The 11879-nt window shown below is 48.2% G+C and overlaps 1 protein-coding gene across 5 annotated transcripts in view; it reads right to left on the minus strand.

Annotated features, from left to right (window-relative positions):
* Nucleotides 1-4092, minus strand: part of tns1a (tensin 1a) — a 40926-nt gene extending 36834 nt beyond the window's left edge. For 4 of the 5 annotated variants that reach the window (XR_009718616.1, XM_061303829.1, XM_061303812.1 and 1 more), the window contains exon 1: nucleotides 3982-4092. Coding sequence is in view for 4 of the 5 variants with exons in the window: in XM_061303829.1 (XP_061159813.1) it covers nucleotides 3982-4077 (96 nt within the window). In the remaining variant the exon portion in view is untranslated. Of the gene's footprint in view, nucleotides 1-436; nucleotides 783-3981 lie in introns of those variants that run through there. The other variant, XM_061303820.1, reaches the window with a different exon arrangement.
* Nucleotides 4093-11879: the final 7787 nt, after the last annotated feature.

An 11879-nucleotide genomic window follows, 5' to 3' on the forward strand; every position in this document is an offset into this window, starting at 1 on the left:
TGCAAGACTCAAAAGTAGGGCAGAAGCCTCGCTGGATGGTGACACGTCCATCATCGCTAATCCAGTCAAGGAGATGTTAGAAGTTGATCAAAAAGCGGGCGGGTCTTGGTACTCCCGCATGTTCTTGTCCAACACGGACACTCATTGCGTGTCCCGCTTGGCGACATACTCGCTTCAGTCCCACGTAGGAGGGAAAAGCAAGCAGATTAAATTATACAGGAGTGAACAGAAATAGCTTCGGTGCAGCGGCCGCCTGGACACACCGGTGAAAGACGGCGACCGCATTCGCCCCGCGCATAAGATGGACTTTTAGAATAAACACAAGGGTTACAAAAAAATGAATGTCCAGGTTGCCTTGTAAACTGAAATCCTGTAACTCCCCACGCTTTGAGAAGATTCCTCCTCCGTCAAGTAATAGAAGAAAGAAACGTCTCACCCAAAACATGCAGGAGAGGCAGACCCATGTCCGAGCTCGCCCGGCCAGAGAGAGAGACGCAGAAGGCATCCTGACCCAAGAAAAGAGGGCGTTCCAGCTTCACGAGATGAATCCGCAAAATTCCCCAATATTCCCATGAAGGCTCCAATTGCGAGGAGCATCGATGCTGGATGGCTTAAGCGCACAGGAGGTCCGTTCTTCTGGCGCTCCTCGCGTCTCGGCCACTTCTGCTGGCCGCTCCTGTCAACTCGTGCGACTTCATTCTATGAAGGGGAAAAACGGGGGTGGGGGAAGGTGGCCCAGGAGATGGTGTGTTTCTCCACTGCCTCCTCCTCCTCCTCCTCCACTCCCCTCATCACCTCAACTTGTTCCCTCCAAAATCTAAAACGGTACAAATGACTGTGGCGGACAGATGTTTCATTTACAAGCTCACATGAAACCCCGCCCCCATCCTAGCGGCGATGGAGGTACAAGCCACAAATGTGAGTTCCGCGGACCAAATTTTCTCCAGATGCAAAATGAGCAAATCTTTCAACCTTGTGCCATTCCATGCAGTGTGTGTGTGTGTGTGTGTGTGTGTGCAAACTTTGCGTGAGCGAGCCAGCGGGCGAGCCTCTTCCTCGTGAATGTCAATGAAAATCCAAGTCATGAATCAACATTGTATCAGCGGGCGCATTACATCACCGTTAGATCCATAAAGGGCTAAGAGCCGATTCATTTCCAGAAAACACCCGCTATTGATCCCTGCTGCACTTCATCACTTGCACTGGAACGGTGACGTCGGTTCACAGGTTAGCCCGACGTGGGATCTGCCTAGAGTACAAGATGGCAACTAGAAAAAAAAAAATTGACAAAGCTAATGATTAGGATGGATGGATGGATGGATGCCGATGGATGGATGGATGGATGGATGGATGGATGGATGGATGGCGGATGGATGGATGACAGATGAATGGATGGATGACAGATGAATGGATGGATGGATGACAGATGGATGGATGGATGGATGGATGGATGGATGGATGGATGGACGGATGGAGGACAGATGGATGGATGGATGGATGGATGGATGGATGGCGGATGGATGGATGACAGATGAATGGATGGATGACAGATGAATGGATGGATGGATGACAGATGGATGGATGGATGGATGGATGGAGGACAGATGGATGGATGGATGGATGGATGGCGGATGGATGGATGACAGATGAATGGATGATAGATGAATGGATGGCTGGATGGATGACAGATGAATGGATGGATGGATGACAGATGGATGGATGGATGGATGGATGGAGGACAGATGGATGGATGGATGGATGGATGGCGGATGGATGGATGACAGATGAATGGATGATAGATGAATGGATGGCTGGATGGATGACAGATGAATGGATGGATGGATGACGGATGGATGGATGGATGGATGGATGGATGAATGGAGGACAGATGGATGGATGGATGGATGGATGGATGGATGGCGGATGGATGGATGACAGATGGATGGAGGACAGATGAATGGATGGATGGTGGATGGATGACAGATGAATGGATGGATGACAGATGGAGGACAGATGAATGGATGGATGACAGATGGATGACTGGATGAATGGATGGATGGATGAATGACAGATGAATGGATGGATGGATGGCAGATGGATGGATGACAGATGAATGGATGGATGGATGGCAGATGGATGGATGACAGATGAACGGATGGATGACAGATGGATGACAGATGAATGGATGGATGAACGGACAGATGATTTGGGACTCCAGAGATTCCACTGTATTTTTCAGCAGTTAAAGATTCCATTCAGGCAAGCTCGCCAACCTCTAGTAGCCCCCCAACAAACGTTCCGATGATCACCGCGGATTGGTCAACTTCATTTTAATGCATTGAAATGCAGACGTTTTCCTCGAATTGAGATCCACTGGCTCACTACTATGGGAGAGTGAAACAGTTGTGAGGTGAGGTCAGACCACATGTCGCATGCCAAATATTAGGCACGCCCAAGATCCCATGTGGAAATATTTGAAACCATGAAACAAGAGGAGCAAAGTTGCCCTTCCTTATCGCTGGCTGAGGAATCCATTCCATGAAAGCTTTAATGGAACAATAACAACGCATCTATCATAAGGAGGTCCGGCCCACAATACTGCAAGGGGACATTAGTCATTGCGCTGGGCACCAAGTTAGGAATACAGGCGAGGACGTATTATGGAGGGGAATACACGGAAAGCAGAATTAAGGCAAATGATTCAAAGGTGACGGGAAAAAAATAATCACGAGAGAAAGAATAGAGGCGGGAGGTCTGAAGAAACCAACACGAGCAGAGGAGGGGAAAAGGAATAGAAAGAAAAGGATCCACATGTATGCGCTGCCATGGCGTCGCCATAGCGACGGAAAAACCTCTGCACATCATCGCCCCCCCCCCCCCCATCTCCTGCCATAACCCAGGCCTGGGACCGTGTGAGCTTGGTTGCCATGGAAACTGAACAGCTCCCAGCAGCCCTCGGAGGGGAAGACGCCAAGCCTTTACCTCTCCACTTTCACCTCCCAGTCAGTCACATGATGAGCTCTGGCACTGCAGCCATCAAACCAGACTAGAGGGAGGGGGGCTAAGCGTGTTACATCATTGCACCCGTTTTTATTTATTTTTTATTATTATTGCACTCCCGAAATGCACGAGAGGGTTTAGGTTTGATGCAATCCAACACCTCCATGCCAATTCGAACCAACGCAGGAGCCGCTCAGCGAGCCGGTGAAGTGTTCATGCAAAACGTTGACACACACAAACACACACGCACACAGGCGCGCGGGGATTGAGCGCGGGAGTAGAGATAAGGAGCTGCGGCAATTGAGTGTGGCGGGTGAGGGGGGGCGGGGTGGGGGGATTTTGGGGAAGGTTGGATTTTGGTGCTGGTAGGAGGGTGTTGGGGCTCCATGTGATGGGCGGCTGCAGCGCTTGCATGTTCGGGATCCCTCCAAATTCCATTTTCTTGCATATCATTGAAGTTGGAAAGCTTTTAGAGGACTGAAGATGGTGTCTTCTCACAAGAGGAGACGTTCTTCACCGTTTTCTTTAGCTCCCGGCCATTTTATGGACGCTTTCCCGCGAGACGGGTTAACCAAGACACATGATCGCAGAACTTGTGTGGCAAAACATGGCAAAGGGCTGAAAGTCCGACCCCCCCCTCCCCCTGTCAATGCAGATGAGAAAAGCCTGATGGAAAGGTGACCCTGTTCATCCAGAACATCCCCTTGTCCAGATGATGGCGCCGAATACAGAGCCTGAGTGGTTAACCCCGAATGTGAGTCCAGCTATATATGGAGCGGCTGCCTGGAGACCATGTTCAGATGTAACACTGACCTTGAATCAGCACTTAGAAGAAGCACCCAAAAGCGTTCACACCATCCACATGGTTTGCTACGCATGCAACGCTTGCTCGGGTTTGGGTCATTCCCGATGTTCTCTCTTTCCGACTCCCTCAAAATTGGAGTCCCCTCAAATCCCGTTTCAACCTCGGCGGAGTCTTACCTTGTCTCGCTTGGAGCCCCGCAGTGGGAAGAAGCAGGCGAAGAGGAACTTGCCCCAGCTGATGACGGCAGCTAGGCACCAGTTGAGGCGGGCCATGCCTGCGTTTCTTTCCTCTTGTCGGCGAGCCCCTTATTTCCTGCTCGCCCCCCGGGTAGGATCCTGCAACGCCCCCCCCACACAGAGCCGAAAAAGAACAACGTCAAAACGAACAACGGAAAAAGCGCCGATACTCTCCACGTCCAACTATCTTCTACGCTTTCCCCATTTTGGCAAATTCCAACCACCTGTCTGGTTGCGGGTCTGCAAATTCCAATTTGTGATGATGCGACTAAGGGGGTGCAAAGCTAGAATTACCCCCCCCCACCCCCCAAATTGGACCTCTATGGTTTCGCCATCCAACTGTCTCGCGTTTCCGAGCTGGTCTAGATCAGTTTAAGTGTCATGAGCATCGGCGGCTGCCAATAGTCCGCCGCTAATCGACGGCACTGTTGCACACATACAAAGAACACACACGCACAGCACTCGCCTCAGGCAAAAAAAAAATAACAGAAAAAAAAAAAGGCTGTCCTGGCACATACATCCACAGGCTGAAGAGCCCCCCTCTCATGGCACGCACGGCTCCCCTCTAGGCTCAGGATTCCCGGTGCTTTGCGCTCTCACGCTTACACACACGCCGCCGCTGCTGCCGCTGCTCTCTCTCTCTCTTTTCTCAAACACACACACATGCAGTGATGCTGCAGCACTTACTCAGCCAGTAAGGGGAGGGGGCGGAGGGGAGCAAGAAAAAAAAAAAGTGTGTATGTATTGGGAACTGAAGGATTGGTAGAAAGGGGGGAAGCAGAAGAGAAGATGGGAGTAAACACACGTGTGTGTGTGTGTGTGTGTGCAAGATGACGTGCGCAAAGGCGAATAGTGACAGAACGCAAGGAAAGAGTGAGAAGGGGGGGGGGGGGGAGTCAAGATGGGAGACATCAGGAAGGGAGAGGAATGACAAAACAAAGATGCAGAGAGTGCTCGGAGAGCGCCGATGAAAACACACGTGCACCAGTATGCGCAATTGTGCACGCCAAAAAAAAAAAGCCGGCCCGAGATGATTTCGGCGTGTGAGCAGAACTGAATGGAAAGAAGGAGCGTGAAGAGAGAGATATGGAATCGTTCCCTCTCTCCGACACACTTTAAGTCACACACTGCAGGTGGTGCACAGGCTCGTTCGCTGGTGCTGCAGTCTCTCTACGCTTCAGTAGGAGCGAGCAGATTTTCACTGCAGAACGCGCTTGTCTTCTTTGCTCCCCCCCCCCCTTTTCCCAGCCCGAGCCCAGCGCACCACCGCCGGCGCCGCCGCCGCCACCGCCACACCGACGCAATCACAACACATCAAAGCGGTGAGCGCAAGTGCAGGGAGGACCACGTCCAGCCTGCGGGGAGTAGCCAAATGCGTAGGAGGCTGGGCCAAAATGGTGGCCCATATGGAAACAATATGTGGCAAGATGCTTTTGGGATCGACAGGAATCTATATTCCAATTTTCAACACACGTATGAGTCTTAAGAACCCTCATTAAAAGGCGTCGTTCTTCATCTTACCAAGATAAGCAGATCTCCACATTGAGAAGTGGATGAATGTCAATGTGTTTGAGGCTTCTACTGGATGTTTAGAGCGAAGAAAAAAAAAAAAAAATCATCAAGGTATTCTCACTTGGCAATGCGCTGATCATCCTCATTAAGCATAAGCAACTTGCATAATCACTGCTGACTTCGATTGACCGGCCTGTCACGCTGCCCGGCCATGAGCGTGGGAAGCCTGCAAAAAAATAAATAAAAAATAGATATATATAAGGTGAGGGCTGCCAAAACAAAAGAATTTGTCTTTATTATGATTCAAATAAAGACTGAATTAAATTTGTCTTGGACTTTTCTTAATAAATACATTCTTAAATTAAAAAATAAATAAAAATGTAAGAAATTTATTAAAAAAAAACACATAAAAAAAATAAATAAATAAAAAAAAGGCTCTCACAGCTGTGAGTGACAGGCAGAGCATTTTCTCCCCGCCCACACGGCACTCTTGTTCCTGCACCAGCACGCCATTCGCATTCAGGGCATGCAGGCACACAGTGTGTACTGTATGGAGCAGACACCAGATTAGGTCCCATCACACACCTCATCATTCCCTAATGTGCTGACTCATCCGTCTTCCACTTCTCTCCCGCCCGCTCATCCTCTCGTTGCCTCCTTTTTAAATTTCATCCCCAACCTTTTGTCTTCTGTTGATGCCCTTCTCTCCCTCTGCTTCTCCCCCCCCTCCTCGGCCGCGAGAAATTCTGCAGCAGCAACCATGACACCCTTTTTATGTCCAAAGCGTCACACGTCTGACCCGAGTGAAAGCAGCAGAGGGACAGAGGTGACCCCGATCAATGTGCTTTGATGCGCTAACTCCATCAAATGGGATGATTAGAAGCGAGTGATCCACATGCGTTTCATTTAAGGTCAGCGTGAAGGACCGGGGCGTCCCGTGGCTGCTCTCTGAAGCTCCAGGTGACGCCGTTGTCTTTAGCGGGGCCAAATTATGTGAAGGGACGGAGATGCACTTAAAGCCGAGGACCATGAGTAGTGACACATCCAGGGCCGGCTGCCAAGGTAAAGTCACTTATCCAGCCGGGCCTCCCCGACTCGCCCACTTCGGTGACATCCTATCGTTTAGTGGACACCCAAGGGACATTATGGGAAATACCACACGTAACCCCCTCCCTTTTTTTTTTCATCTGTTAATGGAATCTTAATGTGACACTAAGAAAAAAACTTTATTATTAAAATTAATTCAAGTTCTAGTAATTAAATTACGTCATGTTTTTCTGAGATTTTAAAATAAAAATATGCCATCCTAATCTTTAAAGAAATTCTGATAGGTTATGGAAAATTAACAATAACTATACATGACTTAAAGTACCGTAATTTTCGGACAATAAGTCGCACCGGAGTATAAGTCGCACCAGCCATAAAATGCCCAAAAAAGTGAAAAAAAAAAAACATATATGTGTATATAAGTCGCTCCTGAGTATAAGTAGCCCCCCCACCCAAACTTTTGAAAAAACGCGACTTATAGTCCGAAAATTACGGTACTCCCAGTGACAGGAAATGACACGCATTCCGATGACCGTATTTTTACCCAAGTGATCAATTTATATCGTGAGCAGATTGCCATGCTCCCAAAAGCCCCCCGTGATCATAATCCCTTCTATGTCCTTTTGTCACCTTCGCCGTGGCGTCTCGCTTCAACGAGCCAGACAAAGATGGCTGATCTGGGCGCATCCGCCGAAAGCTGCGAGCTAATCAGCGATGCGCATGCCCTCTGATAAGCCTCAACCGACAACAGCGACGTGATGCGCCTCAACAGTTATCGCCGTTATCAGCCGCGGCGCTCGGCCAAATTAAAATCGACCCTCAACTTAACTCGGGCGCCACCTTTCGCCGCGGCACAGCGATGGCGACTTAGCAGTAAATAAAGGCCATGTGAAGCAATGACTGTCAAGGTCGATTTCAATGTCAAACCATCATTTGGGAAGTCCTTCAAGGCAGCAAATATGTTTGAGCCTGGAAAGAACCCGAGCCCAAAGGTCCTTTGGCGCTACGTCCGATCCAGACTGCTAGCTTGCGTCCCGCTGCTGACTTGGCTGTCCTCCAGTAGAGTTTGTGGCACGCTTTTAGCTCCGCTAATGTTGCTACCTATGTAGGTTAAAGACCCCCTCGTGGTCGACAAACACACCGGCGCCGGGGGGGAACGTTTCAAGGTTAAAGCGGATCAGGCGCTCGCAAACAATTGAGGGGAGAGAAACAACAGAGGAGTGCGTTTCGGCTCGGATTGCATCGGAGAGCGATATCTCTATTTGTGAATTAATCACCTCATTCTGTCTGCTGTACTCGGAAATCTGCAGAGCCCTCATTCCCTAAATGGGCCAAGGAATCCGTGGAAGGAACCCACCCCCTTCTAATTATACGCATTTATCACCAATCACAGCTTTGAACTCGGATGCCAAGTTGACGCTGCGCTACGAGGCAAAAGTGACAATGAGTCTGGCGGTCTCGTAAGTCCCAGAAGCTCAGTCGGGACTGGTTTCTGGGACCGGGCCAATCTACTGCCAAGATGGGAGAAGAGAAGGAAAGGGCGCAGCTGACGGTAAGGCAGTTTGGGAAATTAGCCGAAGAAATCAAAAATGCTCAGGTGATGGAAGGTCGTGTTTACTGTTCATTGCGGGACGAAATGTCAACTGTAATGCTTCACTTAAGCCAATTCAACTATTATTATAGTGTATTGCTAATAAAAAAAATGGAGGCAGAAAGCATGCCCTTGAGGGAATGATGGGAAATGAAGCATTCCAAAGGCCGAGCGTATCCGACGGGACAGAACTTGAGGCGTCTATAAGCATAACTGGCAGGGAACGAGAAACACACATTTTGTGAAGAACAATTGACAGTGCGGCTGAGCCAGGGGCGGCGCTAGGATTATTTTACCGTTTTTTCCGTGTATAATGCGCCCCCATGTATAATACGCAGCCTAAAAATGGCATGTTGAAGCTGGAAAAAAGCCTGTACCCATGTATAATACGCACCCAATTTTTTAAATTTTTTATTTTATTTATCTATTTTTTTTAAATCCCAATGATCGTCACACACGCAGGGAGGCAATGGGTCCCATTTTTATAGTCTTTGATATGGTCTTAACTAGGCTGGATGTAATTGTTTTTGTTGGCGTTGATTTCTCCGACTGCCCGTAAAGGCATCACCGCTATCAGTGCGGACATGTGAAAAAGGCGTGCGGACGTGAAAAAGGCGGCTCTGTATGGGAGAGACGTTGAAGAGGTTTTGTTGTACCATGATTTTCTTAAAAAATTAAAAAAAAATTAAAAAAAAAATTGTACCCATGTATAATGCGCACCCCAGATTTTAGGACAATAAATTAGTTAAATTTCGCGCATTATACACGGAAAAAAAACGGTAGATGAAAGGGGGGCTAGACCAGGGGTGGGCAAACTACGGCCCGCGGGCCACATCCGGCCCACGGGACCGTTTAATCCGGCCCGCCAACCCTGAACAAATTGTATTATTAAACTTTTTTTTTTTTTGTCATTTTGCCTGCAATGACTGCGTTTTCCCAGTAGATGGCGAAGCGCTCGCCTGCGCATTTACTACCGGAAGCCGTGTCAGAAAGCTCGGTGCACACTCACAAGTGCGTGTACGTACTCAGTAGTACGAACTTGGCGCACTCTCGCTCTATTCGTATCAGTCCCGAATTTAGAGCGTGGGCTTTGACGACAGCGTTCTTATAAGTCGCGCGCTGAGCTTTCAGATGCAGTTTTGCGCTAAAGCCACCCACAAACCTTCCCCTGGAATCCTTCCATTAAAATGAGTGGCCCGAAAAAAAAAGAAATGAGTGCCGAATGTTAAAAAAGAGTGGCCAATTTGGCTCGACGTACGCGACGTGACGTTCAGCCACATGAACGTCAACATCAACCCGTCACAGATCAAGGTAAACGGACCAACACCTCGGATCTCGCTTAAGAATTGCCACAACAAATTTTACTCCAGACTATGACGCACTAGCAAAAAAGGGACACCAACAACACTGTTCCCACTGAAAATGAACGGGAGGCTCGCAAGTTTATTGTAAAAAAATGCATTTTGAATATGATTTGTACACATAGCAGGGATTGAAACTAGCGACCATTCTCATTTTCAAACAATGCAGGATGCTCAAGGACATTGATGCACCACCTATTTGCGACTAATCTTAACCTGTAAAGTTCTTAAGGCTTACTTTAAGGAAGTGTTTTCCGTTTCCTCACCTCTGTTACCAGGTGTTTGCGAGTTAAAACTCTGCTCTGATTTTCAGATACCCCTCACCGTGTTGCTGTTTTGATTACTTTATTTGGATGTATGCTTTCACCGATTCTTCAAGATGAAAAATATTTGGTCAGAATGTTTGCCGTTTGATGTGATCTCATAAGATAAACATCTTTCATTAATCTGACCTGCAGGCACTGAAGTGATGGAGATTGTTATTCATAATAACAGTGTCGTATTTTATGAGAATCACTGATAGCAGTTTTTTAGTGAATTATTATTAAGAAAATGTGAATGCTGTTAATGCATTTGTTTTCAAAAAACTTGTTTGGAATATCCATGCTTTACTACCTACTAAAGGCCAAGATCTTTTATGCAATGACCTTTACAGGTCACTTATATGACTTCACACAACGCCTACGTCCATCTGCTCCTGGTCCGGCCCTCCAGTCCAAATTTAGAACCCAGTTCGGCCCGCGAGTCAAAAAGTTTGCCCACCCCTGGGCTAGACCGATAACTGAGAAAATAATTCATCAATATAGTTGAGAACATCAAATACAATTTCTGACGGGGCTATAGCCCCATCCCAGCCCCGGTATAGCGCCCACTAGTGTCGGCAACGTTTGTCGTTCAAGTTTACTTTGCAGGTACACATGGTCTCCCTGCCTTTTCTTTGCTGCCATTGCGCCGTTGCCATGGGAGACGCTTATGTAAGCCATGCCTAATCCCGTTAACTGTCACCGCGGGTGCCGAAGAGCAGGCAGGCGGTCCAAAAAAAAAAAAAAAAATCCATTCTTGGCGATTTAACCGAGGGCGAAATTGTCTCGGGGTGTGCGATAAAGTGATTTGAAACTTCGATTGTGGTGAAACCAGACCAGTTTCACGCTGATCTAATTTGCGGTATGCTAAGCTAGCCTGGGTAAGCTAGCACAACCTCAACGTTTCTCGACAAATGGCGCTTGCTACGACTTTGAAGCAGATATGCTTCCAGAGCGGAGACAGATTCCAGTTCGATAAAGGCAGAGTGGACGGCCGTGCGGTGTCCTCCCCCCATTCTCTCAACGGCCTCGCGCTCCATTAGCTTTATTACACTCTCTCGGCTGACGGCACTTATTGCGCGGGGTTTGACGTGAAGGTCAACGTGAGATGCCGTCCGGACATTTTGCGTCCCTTCCGAGACAAACAAAAGAACCGCGGTGGTAACGCAGAGCAAGACATTTTGGTTGGACTCATCATCACTGCGTGGCGAGCGCTAATCGCAGCGCACATAGCAACATTAACGTCATCATCATCACCATCAGGTTCATTGTTTTGCTGTTAACTGGCACCGGAGGAAAAGGTAAGAAATTCCTGACCCACTTTAGCTCTCTACTGTAAACAGTCGCACTCAGATATGTAAATTAGTGTTGTGATGTTGAGTGCCAAGCCAACACACATGCCTGCTGTTCTATTGCCAAAGCAACCTCCCCGCTAAGGTCAAAGGGCACACAGGCGCTCTTTCGCTAAGCGTGCTGTTGCTGTATGCCCAACATCTGGTTCTGTGAAATACTTTGCAGCGATGCCAGAGCTGCGTGGCAACATTTGGATCCTGAGCTCATTAGAAGACAAACAGAACCAGCGGCAGTCAGCAGCCATTTTTGTGCCAGCTCAGCAGGAAGAGCGGCGGGGCGGCAAAGCCAAGATGGATGCTATAATGCGAAAGCGTGGATCCGACACGCGCCGTTAAGATCATCGCTTTACTCCTGCGGATGACACCGAGGCGGATGCGTCGTACTTTTGTGTAACGCCTGACTTTGTATACTTTTTGTGTCGTGGATAGCAAAAGCTCAAACGTTCTCAAAGTAAGCTAACCGTTCCGCGTAAATGTAACGGTCGCTAATTAGCAGGCTAGCCTAAATTAGCCTACTCCATGACAACTCAACCAAACATTAAGCTCATCTTTAAAAGTATTATGGGATTTAGAAGCCTTAAAGTGCAAATGGGTTGACCCAAAACAGCTTTGACTGTCACTCAGCAACAAGCTGCTGGGATGCGGCACACACTAACGCGGGAACAGCGCCATC

Source organism: Syngnathus typhle, linkage group LG2 (genome assembly GCF_033458585.1).
Source record: "Syngnathus typhle isolate RoL2023-S1 ecotype Sweden linkage group LG2, RoL_Styp_1.0, whole genome shotgun sequence".
NCBI classification, from domain to species: domain Eukaryota; kingdom Metazoa; phylum Chordata; class Actinopteri; order Syngnathiformes; family Syngnathidae; genus Syngnathus; species Syngnathus typhle.